This window comes from Cnephaeus nilssonii (assembly GCF_951640355.1).
Source record: "Cnephaeus nilssonii genome assembly, chromosome: 4".
NCBI classification, from domain to species: Eukaryota; Metazoa; Chordata; class Mammalia; order Chiroptera; family Vespertilionidae; genus Cnephaeus; species Cnephaeus nilssonii.
Window position 1 is genome coordinate 77408525 of NC_137075.1, and position 23153 is coordinate 77431677.

The 23153-nt window shown below is 43.0% G+C and overlaps 1 protein-coding gene across 1 annotated transcript in view; it reads left to right on the forward strand.

Moving 5' to 3' along the window:
• The window catches only part of PRKCH (protein kinase C eta), a 219408-nt gene that overhangs the window by 110183 nt on the left and 86072 nt on the right, over window positions 1-23153 (forward strand). Inside the window, exons 3-9 of the mRNA XM_079768547.1 lie at window positions 10014-10164; window positions 12160-12194; window positions 13863-13951; window positions 15454-15583; window positions 17742-17869; window positions 21585-21728; window positions 21916-22089. Of these exons, the coding sequence (XP_079624673.1) occupies window positions 10014-10164; window positions 12160-12194; window positions 13863-13951; window positions 15454-15583; window positions 17742-17869; window positions 21585-21728; window positions 21916-22089 (851 nt within the window). The remainder of the gene's footprint in view (window positions 1-10013; window positions 10165-12159; window positions 12195-13862; window positions 13952-15453; window positions 15584-17741; window positions 17870-21584; window positions 21729-21915; window positions 22090-23153) is intronic.

Below are 23153 nucleotides of genomic sequence, written 5' to 3' on the forward strand. Positions count from 1 at the left end.
AATGTAAATATCTGTGTTTTCCAATCATCTTAGGCTCTACAACAGCGGTTCTCAACCTGTGGATATTAGTCGTGACCCACAGGTTGAGAACTGCTAGCAGGGTCGCCTAAGACCATCGGAAAACACAGATATTTACATTACAATTCATTAACAGTAGCAAAATTACAGTTATGAAGTAGCAACAAAAATAATTTTATGGTTGGGGGTCACAAAAATAATTTTATGGTTGGAGGAACTGTATTAAAGGGTCGCGGCATTAGAAAGGTTGAGAACCACTGCTCTAGACTCTGGGTGATATGATATGTCAGTGTAGGTTCATCCTTCTTAATGTACCATTCTGGTGAGTGATGATGATAATGGGGGAGGCTGTGCATGTGTAGTGAAGAGGGTATATGAGAATCTGTTCCTCCTCAATTTCATTGTAAACCTAAAACTGTTCTAAAAAATAAAATGCTTAAAAATTATGGGAAGATGTGTTGGGAAAATAGAGTCTGACACTATGTAAAATTGTATAGCTATACAGTGTATATATATTTGGCATGTTCACCAAAATATTCAAAGTGATTCAAATTATAGGAAGATTTAAGATGCTTCTTAAAAAGCAACTTTTTCTTTATAATTTTTCTGTGTCATTTGAGTTTTCTATAGTGATCATATGTCACCTTTGTGAAAAACAACAACAAAAGAGCAAAAAGTGACATTTTACATGTTGCCTCTGCTCTGCCAGTTGAAACCATATTATGTCCTCATTGTTCTCTTACATTAAGTTCAAAGGTTTATTGCGGGGGCAGGAGATACCATGAGTGGGACATTTTCTCCCCATTTAAACTTAGTAATGAAGGAGAGAAAAAATAGCTAGATAATTGGAAAATGCTTCCATTTTAAAGCATATAAAACAAAGACACCTTCTCTAACGTAAGCTTGGAGTCGAAGATAATGCCATTTTGAGGCCTTTTCCAGGTAGTGAGGATGAGAGTGAGAGTAATGATCCAATCCAAGTCTGATGGCACAGAAACACGTTTCCTCTGCATCCTGAAAGCTGGTGGTTATGATCCACTGAGCAATGTTTAATTTTCATTCTAAAAAACTGAAGAATGAAGAAGTGGCAGCTGGGGTTCTATTGATGGATGAAACCAGTGGCGGGAAATTAAATATTTATAGAATCACACAGCAGAGTAGAAATTCTCACCAGTTATGTAAAGGGAATTGTAGGATTCTTGCTTTTAATCTTAAGGAACAAGAGGGAATTTCTGTCATTAAAAGATGTGTGCAGAGAGAGGAGTAGGCACAATACTAGTTGAAGATTATTATTGTAAGAATTTTCTCTCTATACTTGACGTCATTCCAAAAAGAGTTTGAAGCAGCTTGTTAGGAAATATATGTAGTAGCAAAATATAAATAAGAAATCAGGACCAGGGTGAGTATAAAGTTATTCTATGACAGATGACATGGATGCCCTTCTCATATTTTCTCAGATTACAAAGGAAAGCTGGAAATAGGGGAGAACTAATACCCCCTCCCCTGAAGCAGCCATCAACTAATGACAGATGGGAGCTAGAGAATATATGGCTCAGTTTCCTTGTCCCTTGAGGATGCTCTACCAACTCCTTGAGATCCCCACAGGAGCCCAGTCTTATGGCAGGATAAAAGGGAGGAGATGGGATCCTGAGAGCCATGGCTATCTACTGAACAGACTTAGTAGAGGAGTGTAAGATCTCCTGGCTTCTTTATTAAAGGACCCCTGGTCCTCCAAGGTTGACAACAGGGAGACCTTCCACCTAGGCAATGTGGCTAGACCTTGTAGCCCAGGTCACTTTCCTCTGGGGGGTCTCATTTTCACTAGGACCCTCTCTTTACCATGATAGCCCCCAGAGGGTGGTGGCTCCCCTTCAATGCTCTCTCTGAAGCAGAGCTCATGCCTGGCTGGACCATGTAAACTAGGCTTAACAGCAAAAACTGAACTGTACACAGAATAATATGCACTGGATGGTCTCTCTTAACAAAGGATGGTTAACATATTCTCTGTGTGCCATCACTCCTGGGTTTACTGCTAGCCTACCTCAGCCTGCCTTTGCAGGGCCTTGAAGACACCTCATTCCTGGAGCCTCAAATTCAGACTCCAGAGAGTGAGGACGCGGGGGAAAGGCTAGTCTCTCACCTGACCAAGGCCCTCCCTAAAAGTCATTGGCTCTCTGAGGACTCAACTTTCCCTCAGATGTTGGACAGTGGAAACACCACCCTTTGGGGGAAATCTGCCCCTATTACCTCCCTATGGTTCAAATAGGACAACTACAGGAAGCCTGACTTCCATGCAGGAGACTCACATAGACTGTTGCAGGGAAGCCGCCTACTAAGAGTATGACATGATCCAATCCTATTTCATAAACATAACTGGATGACTGAAGGGTGGATTGCAGAGGGGAGCAAACTTACGCAGGAGCAAAATTATTACATAGTTCAAATGAGAGGAGAAAGAATGCATTAACTGTACCCACTGAGCATGGGGAAGAGGGATCCAGTCAGATCATGGTAGGTTTAGTAGAAATTAATGATTCGTTGTGGGTGAAGAGGAAGGATCTGGAGATATCTCTTAAGCTTTTTTCCTGGGTGACTCTAATGATAGTGGTATTACTATCTAGAAGAAAGAGTGGGTTGAAGAGTGGGAAGCAGGTTCAGCCTAAAAATGTCAAGTTTTAGGTAACTTAAGAATATCTTGGAGAGATGCTGAGAAGCTACTTAGAAATAAGTTTAGTAGTTAGAAGCCAGAGCTAGAGCCACAGATTTGGGAGTCCTCAGTGTACAGCCAATTCTTAGAAGCCAAGAGAACATATGAGATCTCTGAGGAGATAAATGAGCATCCATACAGACCAGGAGAATGATGTACAAAGAACCCGGGGATACACAATGAAGGTTGGGTGGAAGAGAAGAGCTGGTAAAGGAGAAATTGTAGTGAGAGCAACCAGATGTTGTTGGAGCCAAGGTCTCTTTCTTTAAGGACTAGAAAGAGAGAGTTTGTACTTTGAACAGGACTCAAGTACCAGAGGTGAAGAAGATAACAGTGGCGTGAGAGGCCTTTTCTTGGCTCTTGATGGAACTTTGGTCACTTGGATCCAGGCTCTGTTCTGATCTTTCTGCTGACAGAGATGGTTGGAGTGATGTGTGAGGATGGGATCGGCTTTCATGGTGCGATGAGCCATGCATCCTATTCAAGAGGGTCAGTCTAGTAACACATTATTTTTCTCTCCTGCCTGTGCCCACGATGGTCATCCTCATTTGTTGGCATGGTAGTAGGTATTTATGTAGGCTTAGCTTCCTCAGAGGGAGCCACGTCCCGGATAAACATCTGTGTATAGCTCCTGTAGAGTCAGGTCTCATAATATACTGCGGCTAATCACTCTGTCTGAATTTGGAAATTATTAAGAGTCATGTGTTTAAACTCTTTTCAAAAACCAGAGGAGAGTCAGTACTACTCAGTGCCATTGGGGGGTGGGTGGGTTGCTTGCCCTTTTTAAAACATTGACACCCTTTGTTGCAACCTTTGTGACTGGTGCAAACTTTGTGACTGGTTCAATAAGTCTTCTTCTTTTCTAAGCAGCTGCTAATCTCAGCCCATTTATGAAGTCTTTCTTACTTAATCAGAGGACTGGGTATGCCACTCCTGTGATTCTCTCATCACTCAACACCCACTAAATGCTCTCACCCCCTGGTTGTGTTGTACTTGTTGTAAAGACTCATGTAAGTTACATATTTGCTTAATGCATGTCCAAATCTTCCTCTGTTTATATCATTATTGTCTCAGACAGGAATCATCTAAGTTTAAATTGTTATGCACCATTCTTTATGCACACAATTCTGTAATCAGATGGTTGCTTATTCGTGGGTTTGATGACAATAGCAAAATTATCTCCCTATCATATCTCATTACCCTTTCAGGGATATATGTTGGACACATAAACAACATAATGCTTTCTGGTTCTTTTTTGACGACTAACTTTCGGTCAACTCTAAGGTTTTCCTGTTTGCTTTTCTCACAGTTATTCCCTCCCATGTGCACAGATGATAAAACCAATATCTCAGGAAGAAGAAAAAAAGACATTTGATAGCATAACGCAGTCCTTCAACAATAGTAAATAGAGTCTGGCGTCCCCACTTCTATCATTGGCTGCTTGACCTCTCTTAACCTTCCTGTTAGTTTCTGTTTCCTCACCAGAAAATGTATTACTTTCCAGGAGACCCAGTGTTAATAAAGGACAAAGTACAGTGCGATGTTACCCAGAGCCTTGGGATAAAACAAGAGTGGGGTGTACTTGTCATTCTGGCACTAGCTAGCTGGGTGAACCTTGGCCATGGTGTTCAACTTCTCTGGGTAATGGTTTCCTAAGTATTGATTTCTCTTCTAGGCAATGAGGTGGTTGAATTAAAAATTCCTCCTATACCTAGACCTCTGTGATAGTTGGAAGTAGGGATTTAACAACTGTTATAATAGGTAACACTTAGTTGCTACCTGCCAGGTGCTTATCTAATTACGCTACAGGTTTTAGCAAGTCCTCAGAATGGCCCTGTGAGGAGGGTTCTCTTGCCCTTCATGTGCGAGCAATGAGGAAACTGAAGCATAGGAGATTAAACCACTTGCCCAAGATCACTCAGTTTATAATGGGGAGAAGCAGGGTTCATGTCTGGCTCTGGATCCTGTGCCCTTGACCGCCACCATCTTGGCCCCTAAAAGACAAGCCACGGTTGGGAGTAAACCTCAGAGCCTTTGCAATGAAGCAAGGTCAGCTTAAAGTTCAGTCACATTTGATGCCGAATGCAAGTTATTTCCTTTATGTGTTTTATATCAGTGATTCTGTACATTAAAAAGTGCCATGTCATAGATTTTCCTTCTCTGATTTAATTTGCTCACCGTCACTGGAAAGTGAGGGGCTATGATCTGTGCTTTTGGCTCCCATCAGAATTTTTCAGAAGTGCTTGCATTGACTTCTGCTGGAATGCAAAGCCTTCAGTGCAGGGACCTACAAAAAGACTTAAGAATGCTATGACTGTTTCTTTGAGATAAAGTTAAAGCAGTTTTATAGAGACTTCAGAGACATTCCTCCCCTGCAAAGCTTCATGTTAGCAACACAAGTTTAAGTCCCGCAAAATTTTTGCAATAAAAACATACCCTGGGGTATTTTGGTGGCTCCAAATCCCGTGTATTGTAAAGTTCTTCAAAAGAATGTATGGGATGACAATCATTTTTTTTTTTTATGAAATAGAATTTATTTCAAAATAGTTCATCTTCATTATACCTGACGTAATTGTTCTCCACTCTGTTGGTGGGATGGCTTGTGAAAACCAACCCAGGTCAGGGCTCCAGGCCGAGTGCCCCTGGTGGCTGGAATGCGTTTCCACGCTGGGGCACCGAGCCAGCTTCCTATTGACTTAGAGGCGTTGAGCGCCTCAGGAGCAAAACAGAAGTCGTGATGCAAGTTTTGGCTGCAAAGCATGTTAGGGTTGCCTGACATGTTCAACTAACATGTGACCTGCAAGTTCTCAAAGCCCCAGTTGGTTTAAGGCAAACCGGGATTAAACTGCCTTTGTAGTCCTTTTAACCCAGGCCCAAGTCAACAGGAGGGTGCAAGCGATGAGGAAGCTCGCATTGCACACTGTGAACGCGGTGAAGAGGGTTGAGTCTGCACTCGGGAACATCGTGCAGTATGAAAGCTCTCTCTTCCTGTTCATGGCGTCAACCAAGAGGACCGTGTCAGAGGAAGCCATAGGTTTCTTAAATGACCAGATGTCTTGCAAATTCCCAGGTGTGTGAGAGCACATGCATGAGTGTGTTTGCTTTTTAAACAAAAAGAGGCCCAAGTACAAAAGAAGACGCACAGAAAAGGGGAAGAGCGATTAGTTACAATGGCCATGTGTGAGGTGCTAGTGAGGCACCTGGGATACAGAGGTGAAAGGGACACAGTCCCCAGTGTTGTGGGGATAAGAGAAAAGATTGAGGTGCACTCCCAGGTTACCATGGGAACAAAGGGGGGAGGGATCATGTCACCTTGATTCAGGAATTGGGTGAGGCTACTTAGGCTCCGAGGCAGATAAAGTAAGTTTAATTGAACTAGTTAAGAAACATAACTAGGGAAGGGCAACCAGGCGGGGTGACAGGCAGTGGCGGAGGCATGAAGGGAGTGCCTACAGCTATAAGCAGTTTCTTCCCAAGTCCTTCTGGCTATAAGAAATCACCAGGAAAATTCCTAGGGAATGACATTGCTATGGTAATAGTTGTTGAGGGGGATGGGGGGAAGAATTCTATTTATGAAATATTAAAAATGCAAGTGAGCTGACCTTTTAACCAGTCTTTATAGTATTAAGGGATTAAATAAATAAATTCTCGGTAATTAGACCCCTAGGGAGGATTTAATTTGCATCTAGATGTGATATGTTGAGTAATTCAATACAAGTTTTATACTGGTCAGCACTGGGATCTCAGGTTGGTGATAACATAAGCTAGATAGGGTGATACCATGGGGCCAATTTTTATCATCTGCCACAAGGGAACCTTAAAATCTGTTCATTTTGGGGTTCCTACATGGCTATTGTGGAAGAGAGCAGTACAATGGAGGGACTCTTCCTATGTAACCTTCATCTAAAATTGTAAGAATCTCGCAGGAATATTGATTGTGACACTATCTCCACAGGGGTGAAGGGCTGAGGGCAGGGGTCTGTTTTATCTTCTTTAGACAGAAGCAAAACCTGAGAATAGAAGTAATTAGATTGCTTGCTGAAGATTTTACACACACACACACACACACACACACACACACACACACCAAAAAACTGAAGCAGGCATGATTTTGGCTAGACCCTCTGAAGGCATTGGTGTCTTAGCCTAATTTATTTTGGCTATTTCTACATTTCATTCTTTGAGATTCTTGTGAAAACCCTACTTTTTACTGTTAGAAAGAATGTAGCAATTATATGTATATAGGGTATATTCTTGTTTTCTGATATTCTTTATAGGAAAAAATGTATTACGTTAAATTGCTAAATGAAAAGAAATGTGTATGTAAGACATTAACAGGTATTGTCTAATGCATGCCCAAAAAGATGATGGTTGACCCTTGAACAACACAGGTTTGAACTGTGTGGGTTCACTAATAAGTGAATTTTTTTTCAATAAATACTGTAAATCTATTTTCTCTTTTTTATGATTTTCTTAATATTTTTTCTCTAGCTTTATTGTAAGAATACACTATATAATACATATAACAGAACATTAATTGACTGTTAATGTTATTGGTAAGACTTGTAGTCAACAGTAGGCTATTAGTAGTTAAGTTTTTGGAGGAGTGAAAAGTTATACATGGATTTTTGACTACATGGGGTAGGGGGTGTCTATGCCCTAAACACATTCTGTTCAAGGGTCCTATGCCTAGTTCTGTGCTAAACACTTTGAATGCATTACTTCATCCAGTCCTTGGAAAAACCTATGAGGAAAGCACTTCCTGGTTTATCTTCTAGTCTTACTTTTCTAAAGGTTTGTGGTGGTGGGTGTGGTTTTTTTTCAACCTCTATTGAAATGGTCATACTTATTTCCTTTCACCTGCTACTACAGTAAGATGTAATAATGGATTTTCTAATACACTCATTGTTATGCTCCTGGGAAAATTCACACTTGGTCACGTGGTTTTTCTAAGTTAATGCTGAATAGTAGAAATTTCCAGTTATCTAGGTGTAATTGCTACTGGGCAAAGTCTACATAAAATGAATCCTTCAAACTGAGGACTAAGTTTTGTTAATAGTTAAGAAGCGGAAGAAGGGGTTTGAAAAATGAAACTAAAATTATGAAAGTATTATATTAAACAAATTTTGTTATTTTTCTCTAGGCTCTAATTTTTAAAATAAAATATTTTTTCAGACAAATTCATTATGTCAGAATATTCCCTATTTTATTTTCAATTTTTATAGTACAGTTGTAAATAGGATCTTTTTAACAAGTGTTTGAGGCATCATTATTTCTCAGGGGTCTTTTCTTATATGTCGGCATTCAAATTATTTACTCTTAAAATGCCTATCATGTCACATTGTGTATCAAATGTCTTTTGTTCAGTTTTAACTGGTTTACCTCTGCCAGAGCCTTTACCTGCCATTGGCTTTGGGCGCGGATTCTCAAACATCACTTTCCCTAAGCTGCATGAAAATTCGTCAACTTATGCAAGATTTTCAACTTTACTTTGCAGTTAGTTTATATTACATATTAAGATGTCTGTCGCATACATTAAACTGAGGGGCCAGTGTGATGGGCAGGAAAAAATGCTGCTATTAAGTGGAAAGGAATATTTGTGTTGGGGACTAATTATAAAAGAATAGGAAAGTAAAGACCCCATAACATGACAATACTCAGCAATATTTTCTTAGTGTTTTTCTTTTCTATTCACTTTGTAGTTACACAAACTTCCATAAGGACGACCCCTGCATCATATTTATGAGCGAGCTTGATATATAAGCAGAAGGGGGAGGGGGTACTTTTACTGGGGCCCATAATTGGAATTTAGATGGTCTAGAAACTTGATGAGAAAAAAAATTTTTTTCACCTATAATGTAAATTAGCATTTTCTTCCACTTATAAACAAACCACAGTGCTATTAGCTGTGCTTCTGTTGTAACAATAGAAGTCACAGATTATTTCCATATTATGTTACAATTTTCACAGATATTATGAAATGCAGTTTATCCATATCACTACCTCAAAATTATTATAATGACCACGTCTGCCACTAAGTATTTAATTTGTAAAGGAAGCGCATTTATTATTCTATTTCACTTAAAATATATTTTGATACTTGATTTTCTTTGCAATCTTATGTATCTTAGTTTCTTAGATTAGAAAGCTTCATTCTGATAAGGGATCCATCAGCGTCACGGATTCTTTAAAGGATCCATGACATAAAAAAATGATGATTAAACTTGATTTCTTTTTTTTCTATTATATCTTAGACTATATTAATTATATCTTTTATTCCTAGTGTTGTCTCCCAATTTCCTCTAAAATTGGGCTCTTTCCTTCTTTCTCTCTCCTGAAACCAGTTTAAACACGATCTTGTCCTTGAAGCCGTAAAACAATTCCCCCGTGAAACCATCTGGGCCTGGATGGTGTTTGAGAGGCAGCCCTTAGAAAACTTTCTCCATTTCTTCCCCCAAAATCAGTCTGCTTGGTTTATTTAGCTCTTCTTCAGTACATTTTGGTAATTTGTATTTTCATAGAAATCGATTTCTTCCAGGTTTAAAAATTTATAAGCAACTTATTCTTATATGATTCCTTCATTTTCCTTTGCATCAGTGGTGAATTTAAAAGCAGTATTGAAGACGTCATTTTCATTTTATTAATCACAAGTCTATCTATTTTGGAAAAGTTCTAGTATCATTATGTGGGAGACATCATTTACTGTCTTTTGATGGTGCATTGTTTTCAGTCTTAAATTAGGAGGCACTATTTTTAAAATGTGAGGTTAGAAAATGAACTTTGCACCTATTCCAGGTTAATTTCTACTTATTCCCAGTTGGCAGAGGTGGTGTTGGGACTGATGCTTTGGGGCAGCTCTCTCAGTGTGCTGTGAGCAGTTCCCTCACTCAGTTTGTAAGGACCCCACAATGAAAGCCGAATATGAGAAACCCTGTTTCACCAGCCACTAGTTGCACCCATTCGATGGACTGAGTCCCAGACAGCGGGACCGGGGCTGCTGCACAAACTGGAGCATCGGGACCTTGGGAAGCCCGTGGTCTGTGCCGGGGAGACTGACCCCAGAAAGGCAGCTGTAACCAGGCAGCGGGAATCTCAGGGGTCACATAGGTCTGACCTTAAAAATTAAAAGTCTAAAGGTCACTAGAAAAGCATGATGATTTTCTAAGGTGTTTTGCATCTTGAAAAAAGAAAAAAAATAATTTAGGGAGTATTTTGGACTATCAAACTTGCTCGAACATCAAGTGCAGGTAGATTCATTACACATTTTCCCCTTTCTTTTGTCATGCAGCCACTCTCCAGAGAGACCGAATCTTCAAACATTTTACCAGGAAGCGCCAAAGGGCTATGCGAAGGCGAGTCCACCAGATCAATGGACACAAGTTCATGGCCACGTACCTGCGGCAGCCCACCTACTGCTCCCACTGCCGGGAGTTTATCTGGTAAGAGGTCCCTGACGTCTCTCCTAAGAGTCCCGTCTCAGAAGGAGAAAACAGTTTCATCTCTGCAGCATGAATGGAGGGCTATATTTTTGTACAAATTTCTGTCATTTTGTTTAAGGCAGAGGCACTTGGTTCAGGGTAATTTCTGAATATCAGTCAGTTACTTTGTATTCTGCTTTTTGTTGTGTGTTTTTTTGGTGGTGTGTGTGTGTGTGTGTGTGTGTGTGTGTGTGTGTGTGTGTGTGATGACTTTGGATTTTATACCTTTCAGCAGTCATAATCCAAGGTTAGTTGGTGTTTCTATCATTTTTAACCAAGAACAGAGTCTTGTCTAAACGAAAAGCCCTAACCTGGATGTTGATATGAGGCCTACAAATGTGCTATCACAGCTATAGTCTTTAGGAAAAAGTTCCGACTGCATTTTCTATTGAAAAGACCAGCAGCTGCAGCATCTTTGAGCCCATTTTCTCCTTTGCAGCCGTCTGTGCGTTCTGGTTGGCTGAGGCCCCTCCTCTCCCTGTGGTTTGCTGACCCACAGGGTGACCGTCCCACCATTCACACCATTCTGCTTCCCTCCTTCCTGTGACCTGCCAGCCCGTAGGCATTTGTGGTGACAACCTGTGACCTCAACTAAGGTTCTGAAAGGAAACTTATTTGTTAATTTCACTAAATTTTTTTCCACCAAGGAAACATTAACTCCCACCCAACTAGCCTTGTCTGCCTCCCTCTCTCTCTCTCTCCCCCCCTTTCTCTCCCTTTCTCTCCCTCCCTCCCTCCCTCTCCCTCTCCTCCTCTTTTTCTCTCTCTCATACACACACACAATATTGGTATATGCGTTACATATACATGGTTAAAAGTATGAGCTCTGGAATTCAATATCATCACTAACTAGATGTGTGAACATAGACAAGTTATATAACCCATAGTGTCTCCTCAATTAAAAAAAAAATGTTTTTATTGATTTCAGAGAGAGGAAGGGAGAGTGAGAGACAGAAACATCAATAATGAGAGAGAATCATTAATTGGCTGCTTCCTGCATAGCCCCTACTGGGGATTGGGCCTGAAACCCCAGCTTGTGCCCTGCCTGGGAATGGAACCCTGACCTCCTGATTCATGGTTCAACGCTTAACACTGACCACACTGGTCAGGCTGTACAATAAACTTTTATATAGCGAGTAAAGTGCCAGGCCCTATTCTTAGTATTTTTCATTACCAACTCTTTTTATTTTCATGATAACCCTATGAAGTAGGTCCTATGACCATTATCCCTTTTTATAAGCAAACTGTGGCTCAAAGAAGTTAACAACCTGCCCTAAATCACACTCAGGCCACCTGGCTTCAGGGTCTTTGCTCGTAGATCATATATCCTGTGGGCTTAGTAAAATGTGGTCTTTGTTCATTGGAGTAAGAATTATATCACCACCACCAGAGCCCATACTGGGGAGAGAGAGATGAAAGCTGTGGGCATCATGGACATATTGTGGCTGCACTTCTGCTCTCCTGGACTCCCGGGTGATGTGGGCAGCAGGGAGAGAGAGGGCACTGCAGGTCAGGCAGCTGCATTGGGCTCATCTGTTTGTATGTGTAGCTGTATCCATTTACTTCACCCTCTGCAGATCTTTGTGTGAATGGGAGAGAGAATGCCATGCAAGGTGGTGCAGTGACACTTCAGGCTGAGGCTCAGACACACACACAGATGAGGGTTGGTTTTCAGGAGGATTTAGGAGATTGCCATAGAGGCAGTGGAATGAGAATTGCCAATACCCACTCGTTCCTATCATCTAGAACCTTCTAATCCATCATATGGTTTCCTCTGTGTCTTGTGGTAACAAACAAGGGCTCAAGAAGCACATATCCCTGCTTCTTCTCTGAAAATGTGTTTTTAATCAAAGACTAGAGGATGAAATTTATGTTCCTTAAGTACTGTAATTATAGGAGCATTCTTGCTGAAATATTCAACTGATGGTAATTTTTTTTCTCTGTTGTCTTGAACAGGGGAGTATTTGGAAAACAGGGTTATCAATGCCAAGGTAAGAAAAATGTTTTTAAAGCTACAGTTAATCTTGTTCCTATGTTAAAAAGTGTTTATAGCAAGAGGAAACAGGATGTATTCCATTAATATTGCAATAACTCTCTGAAGGTCACATGAGACCCCCCCCCCCACACACACACACACAATAGAATTATGTACAATTCCTTAGTTTTATTTAAATTTTGGCTATGTTTTTTAAAAATATGTTTTGATTGATTTCAGAAAGAGGAAAGGAAAGAGGGTGAGAGAGAAAAACATCAACAATGAGAGAGAATCATTGATAACCTGCCTTCTGCATGTCCCACACTGGGGATCAAGCATGTGCCCTGTTTCATTGAAAAAAAATCAATAAAATTGCCGAAACCGGTTTGGCTCAGTGGATAGAGCATTGGCCTGTGGACTCAAGGGTCCCAGGTTCGATTCCGGTCAAGGGCATGTACCTTGGTTGCGGGCACATCCCCAGTAGGGGGTGTGCAGGAGGCAGCTGATCGATGTTTCTCTCATCGATGTTTCTAACTCTCTATTCCTCTCTCTTCCTCTCTGTAAAAAAATCAATAAAATATATATTTTTAAAAAATTGATAAGCCTCTAGCCAAGCTAACTGAAAAAGCTAACATGCCTCAGAATAAAGGATTTTCTTTGTGAATGATGGTTTTGAGATCCCCTCATATAAAAAGATCAGTTCTCTGGGAAGGTTCAATCTGGTTCTTCTGAGAATTCCATCTGATGAAAGTTATATTGGTCTTAAAGTATAGTTCTATTTGTTGACATGTCATCTATCTTTATGTGTTTAATCCTAAAAGCTCCCACATGTCTTGAAAGATCTTTAAAATTATACATATTTTCAGACTGCTTCATTGCATATGTTCATCCTCTACATCTGCACGATGTCAGATGTCTAGATGAAAACGAAAAAGTTATTCAGAAAGTTCTAAATATTCAAACGGTTGATTGCATCATTCTGCAGATATTTAATGAATGCCTACTTTGTTCAAGGCATCATGCTGGCTGGGAATTTTGAGGGCATTAAAGGCTATAGGTGGACAATTTGAAATGAGGGGGCAGGCTAAAGGTACGAGGTTGGAGGAGGGAAATATGGCTTCAGCCTAGAAGGGTAACCACGGTGGTGTATTTTCATGGAAGAGACATTTGTAAAAGTTGTGCCTTGTTATACATCTAAGATTTGGTCAGGTGATAGGATTGTGAAGGGCCTAGAGAGTGTAGGGGGAGGGTGAAGCCTTGCTCCCAGAGAGCAAGAGTCTCGTTTTTATTGGAACAAAGAACTCCCTTAGAAAAAATATGACCCATAAGCTTGGGATAGACTTTGGGGGGCCTGAAACCTGGCTGGAAGATTTGAAAGCTATTGATTGACAGTTCAGCTCAAGGGGTAAGGTAACTAAAATCATGCTGTGAGAAGATTCCTCTGGAGATGGGGACAGGAAGGATGAATTAAGCTCATGGCTTGAAGAAGAGTAGTTTAGCATGAGCAAAGGCCCAGTTAGGATGCTGGTAAAGAAAATAGGGAGGACAGGAGCACTGGCTGCTATTCTGTGGGCCGGACATCCAAATAAGCACCTTGGCTTGGTGCAGCCCTTGTTGACTCCAGTGTCACTGACAAGACGGTGAGCCTCCAATAAATGTATTAATTGTGGATTTAATTTCCTAGTGTGCACCTGTGTCGTCCATAAGCGCTGCCATCATCTAATTGTTACAGCCTGCACTTGCCAAAACAATATTAACAAAGTGGATGCAAAGGTAAGAGGATAGCAGTTTGCTAATTAGGTCCCTGCGTGATCTTTCTCTCTCTCTCCTTCTTCTCCCTCTCCCTCTCTCTTTCTCTTTTTCTCCCCTCCCTCCAATTCCCACACTCCTTGATGCCAATGGTGGGATCAGAATTGAAATTTATCTCCTTTTTACTTTATGGCATTTGTACTTCTGTACTTGTGTAGCATGACCTGTCCTTGAGATGATCCCTTTAGTGATCAGCTGGGTATAGGCGGGAGGGGTTCAGTTCTTCTAATTTGAAGAGAGCTTTGAAGGAGTGAAAAGATCCGTGAGTTTGGCATCAGATGACTAGGATCTGAGTGCAGGATCATCCTCTGCTAGCTAGCTTCTCTCTCAGCCTCATCTTTAAAATGGGAGCAATGCTCCCCTCGTGACATTTTTGTGATGGTTAAACAAGATGGAAATGATGTGATGAGTATGCTGTCAACTATAAATTGTGCTTCCTAAATAAGGCGACTGTTGGCTTCTTCCTGCCTCTCAAGACATTTCAGGAAGGATGCATATCCGTACATGAGTGACCCTCACTCGTGCCACTTGCATCCCATTGAGCTGGGGTGGGCATTATTCTAAACTCTGGAGGTAGAAAGCAGGATTGTTGCTGACAGTTAGCTGTGGATTTACAGACGCATTGGAATGTCTGACTCTGGAACTCACTGGTTCTTTATTGTCCACAGACTAGGATTGCTAAAGAGTGCACAGAGAGGAGTGTGTGCTCTCTTGCATGAGAAAGAGGTCAGAAAAGTTGCAAGAGGAGTAATAATTGCCTCATTCTTTGGGTGTGTGGATGTGTTGTTGTTGCTCTAAATTGTGACATAGACCGTAGAGCCCATGCCTAGTCTAAATATTTGCTGGAAATAGTGAGATTACACTTGACCTTAGCCAAAAGGCCGGGAAGTGCTTATATGTGAGATTAAACCTTTGCACTCAGAGGTCAGGATGCAAATGCCACATAAAGGCTGGAAGGGCTGAATGTCACTTGATCGTCACTTTGGAATGAATTTCTTCTGTGGTTCCATGTCCTCTGGGTGCCACCTTCTCCCCCCACCCCCCACCTTTTGACACAATTTCTGGAAGAATGTGTGATGATAGCAAGTGTATGTAGTCTGTGAAAGACCTGTTTAATCCTGAAGTTAAAGAGTTCTAGGGAATAGATATGGGTGTGAGGGCACTGGCAGGGAGAAAAAAAGCCTGAATATAAAAGATGAAAGGAAAATTTTCATTTCTGTTTATCTCCCCCAAATGGTGAACAGTCTAATTAATCCATGGCACACGTTTCTTTCCAGTCCTTCTCATTAGAAAATGTGCTTAGTCTGCTCAGTAAGGCCCAACTAATTACTTGTGGTTGAGCAGTAAAATAATATACCAGCTCGGGTGTCATAGTAACGCTCCGCGTTTGGTAGGCTCCTGTTACAGGTTTTACAAAAGATGTTGGTGTGGGACTTTAGCTCTTGTCCCCTGCTTCCTTTTTACAGATCGCTGAACAGAGGTTCGGAATCAACATCCCGCACAAGTTCAGCATCCACAACTACAAAGTGCCAACATTCTGCGATCACTGTGGCTCCCTGCTCTGGGGGATAATGCGACAAGGACTTCAGTGTAAAAGTGAGTTGCTGGGCACCCACTTCTTCATGAGGCCACCAGGATGCAGGCTTTTGGAATTCTATAGGTTCAGAATCTGGCCCTGGACTGATGGTTTTAGATACTTTGTCAATTAACATCTTAGTGGTTCTATAGTTGTGGATCCCTTGTCAGGCATGGACAGGGAGCTACGTTTGATTCACAGATTTCCTAACCATGGAATACCAAGTCAGTTGTTAATCTCAATGTTCTAGCTATTTAGTGCTGAGTACAGACTCGTCCTTGTGTGTTTTAATAGGTGTTTAAAAAAAGGGGGGGGGGAAATGGGAACTTCATCAGAAATGGAAGGAGTAGGAAGTGAGGTTGCCCAAAAGAGAAGCTTGGGTGGTGAGTAAGGCCTGGCAGGAGCGTAGGTCCGATGACCGCACCGAGATGAGCAGGAGGTGAGTTGTAAATGTAACTCAAGCTGCCCTGGTCTCTTCAAGGAGTGTGTGGTAGAGATGGAGGTAGGTGGAGTGAAGGACACTTAACTTCTCTCACTGTGCCCAGAGGAACACACTCTTGAAGCTTTTGCCTCAGCAAAGGTTCTGGGCGTAAGGGCTGACCCCTGTCCAGTTAGGAGTTGGAGAGCTCTTGGCCTTGCGTCACCTCCCATTGAGTGTTGCCATGACAGTCTGGTTGTCATGGGTGCACTGTTGAAATACGTGTGAATTTCATCCAGATGCTTGAGACACACCCTGAGTCACAAGGGGAGGCGTCCGGTCAGCTTCCATGGACCGCCTGGACTTCCCCAGCCTGCTTCTGTCAACAAAAAGGGACCGGTCATTTGTTTCCAAAAGGGCGATTCTTTTCTCTCCCTAGAACACCATTTCATAATACTTATTTCATCTAATCAAGACAGTCGGTTCATGTGTAGCTTTGGCTTCGGCCTGCTTGATCCTGCGCTGGATGGTCTCCCCTGGGGGTGGGTTTCCAACCTGAAAGTCATGTTCTGCTTTCGTGCAGTTGTTGCTGCCAGGCGGAGCCACGCGTGGGGCTCATCGGCATCGTTCTTGTCCCTGGTGGCCCTGAGGGTAGCATGCGTACAGTGGTCTGGCTCCTACAGTTTGTGCTTTTATTGTCACCTGCGGCTTTAGAAAGGCCACTGGAGGCTTGTGTGTCCCCATAGCAGCTTCCTCAAGGGAAAGGGGGACTTCCCATGGAGCTCATAAAGCGTGGCCTCAGGGCCCCTCCCTTGCAAGGACACCCCCAGAGTCCTCCACTCGACTGAAGGTTCTTTCTCTGAAAGAACTCACCGCACCCTAAAGTACATAAACTCAGGCCCCCAAAACCTGAATTACATCTCTGCTCGTGTCCAGAGATGCAGGGACCCTCCCGAAATGGGTTCGTTGCTGCTGCTTCGGGGCCCCTCCCATCAGCAGGCCACGGGAGGGAGCTGGATTAGAACTTTCAGCTGGTGAAACCTCAGGTCCTTCGTCATCCCAAGTCAGTTTCCTCTGCACAGGAGTCTAGCTTGCTTCACTCTCCTCTTCCAACTGCCATTTACCATGACCTTTAAAAACCTGCCTCTGCCCCCCCTTCCCCCCGATGAAGAAGTTAGAACCGCAGGCTGCAAGCTCTGAGAACCACACCCCACAGGATGCAGGCCCCGGGCTGCGAGGGCTCCGACCACAACAATACTCAGAAAGAAAGCTTCACTGAGAGGTTTTTCTCTCCCAAACACCATTTTCATCCTGTTTGAACAGCAGATCTCCATGCGGCCTGTAGGCTGCCACCTCTTATTGAGAGAGAGAAGGCAAAGCGTAGTCAGTTGGCATGATTCTTGTTACTCAATTGACAATTGATGGGACGTTCTCATCTCTATTGAATCGTGCTGTTAAATCGGCAGTAGCTGTTACACATGATTTAGATACATGCCTTTCATCAAGTCACGGTGGGAGGAAAATGTATTTGAAATTTATTATTCTTCAGTATGCCAGGCTTTCTGCTTCTGCACAAAGCAGAAATAGATGAAAATGCCAGGGGTTGTTATGAGTGTTAAGTTTAATTTTATGAGAAGGCGGCGGTGTTGTTCAGCCCATACAATTCCTCTGTCAGCGCGGTGCCGGTCGTTAGCATTCTCCTTCGCTGCGCACGTTGCCCTGGGTCCTCTCTGAGTGTGGTTCCCTTCTCTCCCCTGCAGTCTGTAAAATGAACGTGCACATCCGGTGTCAGGCGAACGTGGCCCCGAACTGCGGGGTGAACGCGGTGGAGCTGGCCAAGACACTGGCGGGGATGGGCCTCCAACCCGGAAATATTTCTCCAACCTCGGTGAGACTTGCTTTCTTTCACGATGGCATTCAGGAGTTGTTCAGATGTGGTAAGCCTGAAGGAGCGCACGTGGCATAATCAAAGTCCCTAATCTCAGCAAACACAATAAACAGATTTATTGGATTTTTAAAGAGCAATTTGTTTAGTGAATCAGAGTCTATATCTACACTAATAAAAGAGTAAGATGCAAATTGACCGTACCTTCACGACACCCACCAGCCAATCAGGAGTGAGTATGCAAATCAACCCAACAAAGATGGTGGGTTAATTTGTATACACAGGTGCCGAGCGGCCTGGGGTGAGGCGGGATGCTTGCATCGTCGCCATGGCGAAGGCAGTGCCAGCAGCCAGGGGAAGGAAGACCCATTCTTGCATGAATCTTTGTGCATCGGGCCTCTAGTACAATTATATGACAAGAAATAATGAGTGTGCAGATAAGCAAGAAGCAGAAAAAGGATTTTTAAAAATCAGCTTCCTGTGAGTGTGATCTGGTAAAAAGCGGGGCCTTGGTGGGGCCCAGGCTGTGCAGTTGCCCCATAACAATGGGCTCAGCTTCCTCCTCTCTTAAGGGGTTGAACTTGAAGCTATCTGAGTTTCTCCACAGCCCTGGTATCGCAGTTCTATCATTTTGTTCATGGGTTACAGATCTGTCTCTCAAGTTCATTGACAGATAGGAACTCCTGCCTCTCAGGTCCTGGGAGTGGGTGGAGTCATGTCTGTTGCCTTGGACACGTTTTGTCTTGCCCCCTCCCTGCGTGACCTCCCTACCTGCTGTTTTCTATTAGAGCCTCGGACACTTTCCAGGCACACGACCTATTGCTGCCTTCCTGGCCCGGGGTCAGCAGAGAGCTGGGAGGGAGTCATGGCTATGGCTGTGATCTTTGAAAGGCAGAGCTTGATACTGACAGATGATTCAGGAGAACTCTAGACTTAGCTACTCAAGGTGTCTGGGTGCTTAGGAGAGGAGGTACAGTCACTATCGGGTTCTTGGTTATCCAGAACATGTCAGCTAAGCACCCCATTTCCTTCTTACTGAAGGACACCTGGTAAATGTTGTATGTCTTGATATTTCAGGAAGGCATTGGCAAAGTCCATCAGTGTTTCTGTCTTATGGAGAGACAGGCAGGATGCTAATACCACAGGGGTGGGATTGGGGGCGGGGAGGGTATCTGATGCACAGGACAGCTGCTCCTGAAGAGCACAGATGAAAGATCTCAGCCTCAACCAGAGCTTCTAAAATACGATGGGAATAAGATAGACCATGTGGCCACCTGTCATATACCACCAAGTATCTCTCATATTCTGATATCTTATATAATAAAAGCATAGGTGGTGGCACACGCGACATCATCACAAGATGGCTGTCACAAGATGGCCGGCAGGGGAGGGCAGTTGGGGATGATCGGGCTGGCAGGGGAGCAGTTATGCATCAATCAGGCCAGCAGGGGAGGGCAGAAGGGGCGATCAAGCCGGTAGGGAAGCAATTAGGCATCAATCAGGCCAGCAGGGGAGCAGTTAGGGGGCGAACAGGCCTGCAGGGGAGGGCAGTTAGGGGTGACTACGCTGGCAGGGGAGGGCAGTTAGGGGCAATCCGGGCGGCAGGGGAGCAGTTAGGCGTCGATCAGGCTGGCAGAGGAGTGGTTAGGGGGTGATCAGGCTGGCAGGCAGACGCGGTTAGGGGCAATCAGACAGGCAGGTGAGCAGTTGGGAGCCATCAGTCCTGGATTGTGAAAGGGATGTCCAACTGCCCATTTAGGCCTGATCCCTCGAGGGGTCCCAGATTGGAGAGGGTGCAGGCTGGGCTGAGGGACACACACCCCCACCCTGTGCACGAATTTTGTGCACCGGGCCTGTAGTTTAATAATGAGAAAACCAAAGTTACCTGTTACTTTATAGTACACTATTAAAAAGAGGCAGAGAATCTTAAGTCTATCAAAAGAGAAGAATGGGTTAAAAAAATAGATTGGGAAACACTGGCATGGAGCTTTCTGCCAGTGCCAGCCCAGCCAGGGGAAGTATTGAAGTGGAGGAAGTGAAATTCAAGCAGGTGAAATTCTTCTATCTTTGATAAATGTGTGTTCAGAGATCTGGAGGAGAAATTATTAAAACAATTGGATTTGTAAGACGATCCATTTTATATCTTGCTATCACTGTTTTATTGGGTTGAAAGATAAAATCCTTATACTTTCAGGCTATTGCAATTGTTTATTGCAAACACTGTTTAGACGTTGCCCCAGATAAGCTTTTTTAAAAAATCGAAATAGGTCAGAAGGTCCAGGATGTTCGACTTTTGATCTGTTGTTTAGTGGTAACTTGCATCATAAATGTCCCAAGGTGGACATCTGCAAGTCACCTTGCCTTTAGGGAGCGCCCTCACCATGATGGGGCTTGTCCCACTGGGATGGGGCTGGAGATCCCACTGAGGAGGCCATACTTCTGGTTCGGTGTGATGAGACCGGAACATGCATTGTGCTGGTGGTCGACCTTTCTAGAGGGCAAGTGCCTATATATCAAAGATCTTCAAAATTAACACTTTGGCTTAAAGAATTCCATTTCCAGGAAATTATCTTAAGAAAATAGATTATGAAGAACATGATAATGATGATTATAATGAGGACAACACAGCTCATGTTTATTGAATGCCGCCTATAAAGCACATTCAATAATAAAGCACCAATCGAAGTGCTTTATTTGCATTTATTCCTTTACTCCTCATAGTAACTCATGTAGAAGGTGCCATAACATCCCCTTTGGTAGAAGAGGAAACTGAGGCACAGAGAGGATGGGTAGGTAACTGTGCCAAGGTCACTGGGTCAGGTTGCAGAGCTGTGACTGGAACCCTGGCAGCCTGCTTGGAAGGCTAGACACCTACTCATCCTGTTCACTGTGGTATTATTTATATTAGTAAAACTGGGAGGTAACCTGTATTTCTAACAGCAGGGGAATTAGTGAATAAATTGTGATACATCCACAAAATGGAGTATTGGACAGCCCTTACAACTCTTGTTTTTTGGAGGATATTTAAAGATATGGAAAATACACGTGACAAAACATTGAATAAAAATGTGGTTATGAAACGATTTTATTATATTTTTAAAATATTATCAAGTGTGAAGGCAGACGTGTGTATGTGTGTGTAATTGTTTTTATATTTTTTGTTTTTGAGGGAGGCTGGTGAGATCATTTAAAATTTTATCTCTCATACTTTTGTTCATTGTCCAAGTTTTGGCATTGAATTTTATTTCTCATGTAATTTTAAATATTGTATAAATAATGTTGCTTTATTCATTCAAGTCCTCATATGGAGCCCTTGATCCACTGAGCCATTATTGAAGACCTCTCTTTGTAGGCAGTGGACACCAGGTGGCGCTCTTGGAACCTGACCACCCTGGAGAAATCCACTGCAAAAAAAAAACAAAAACAAAAAAAAACGAGGGATCAGACGAAGGCGTTTTTTGTGTTTCTATATGTGCCCACTTGAGCATAAATAGATATGGCTTAGATATATTTTTAAATGATTTTCCCCAAAAATACAGTAAACACAGATCAGGGGATCATCTTGAATGGCAAAACCCGATCACATGTCAAGCTGAATTGATCTTACCCTACATGTTGTATTAAGTGTTGAAGCTGCAAATAAGGTCTTCTCCACCCATAAATGCTTCATGTGCACACTGTGAGTTCTGATGCCATGTATTCCTTCTCTTCTTTACAGAAGCTCGTTTCCAGATCAACTCTAAGACGACAGGGAAAGGAGAGCACCAAAGAAGGAAATGGGGTTGGGGTTAATTCTTCCAACCGGTTTGGTATCAACAACTTTGAGTTCATCCGAGTGTTGGGGAAGGGGAGCTTTGGGAAGGTGAGTCTTGGTTTTCACTGTTTGGATTAAAGTAAGCATGTTATGTGTATGTTGTGTGTGTGTGTGTGTGTGTGTGTGTGTGTACATACACTCACATTTCCCACGTGTCCTTCCCTTTCTGCCCTGTGTGTGCCCACACCCTAAGAACTGCAAGAGTTCTCATGCACCTCCCACCGCTTTGCCACAGGTGATGCTCGCAAGAATAAAAGAAACAGGAGACCTCTATGCCGTGAAGGTGCTGAAGAAGGATGTGATCCTGCAGGATGACGACGTGGAGTGCACAATGACGGAGAAAAGGATCCTGTCCTTGGCCCGCAATCACCCCTTCCTCACTCAGTTGTTCTGCTGCTTTCAGACCCCTGTGAGTATGACTCGTATTCACCACCTCCGTGGCCTCCTTTCTTAAAGGGTTGAGACAATAAGATGTCAAAGATTTCATAAAGTAGAATATCAGAAACTTTGGGGCCATGAGCTCCCTTGGTAGGGCCATCTGAAGTTACCCACGGGCTCCTGATGACTGTGGGAGAAAGTCGAAACCAGTGAACTAACCAGTTTCTTTCATGCTGTCCTGAAGAAGGATCACATTGAGGGCCGTGTCCCACGGTTATAAAGGTCTTTATGGTAAGTCTTCTCTAGCAGAGTGAAGGTTACCAAAATCTAAGGATAGAGTAAAGGTCATGGGCTGCTTATCTTGGGGACTTTGATCTTGGCTTCACTCTTAAATGTTTAACAAGAGCTCAGACCAGGGTAGGCCCAGAGAGGGCACCTCGATCTGTAATGTCCCAAGGCATTGTTCCTGGCCTTGACCAGAGACCCTTGCCTTCATTCTGTGGACCGATCCCGGGATTCAAGTCTGTCTACCCTCTAATGGTGTGCAGTTAGAAATGCAATGCTTTTGGCTGCAATTAGCAGAATACCCAACCAACCATAGTTTATGCAATAAACAGAAAGGATGAGTTTAGCTCTTTAATATAAACGTTTTTCTGGAGGATTCTGGTGGTAGCAATGTTAGAGTTGACTTAGTTGCTCAGTGACATTGGACATCTCTTCCCCTTGAGGTCTCACATTATTTGCCACAATGCTAAACATCACACCTTCCTGGGGCAGCAACCAGAGGAGGAAGCATGGGGCCAGAGGCACAGGGCTTCATGGGCCACCCTCATTTTATCAGAGAGAGAAACTTCTTTCTAGACTTGAATCACCTCACCTTTAGCTGCAAAGAAGGCTGGAAGATCAAATATCTAGCGAGGGGTAAGCTGCTTTACCATGATAGACTCCCACCAACCATGACTTATCCCCTGGGACAAGCCACTGTGCTGCCCAATTATCACTGAGCTTCTGTTGTCAATGAAGACGGAAGATGGCTCCTGAGAAGTCACCAAGAGAGTCTGCCAAGGTGTTTTAGAACCTTCTTGTAGTCAAAGG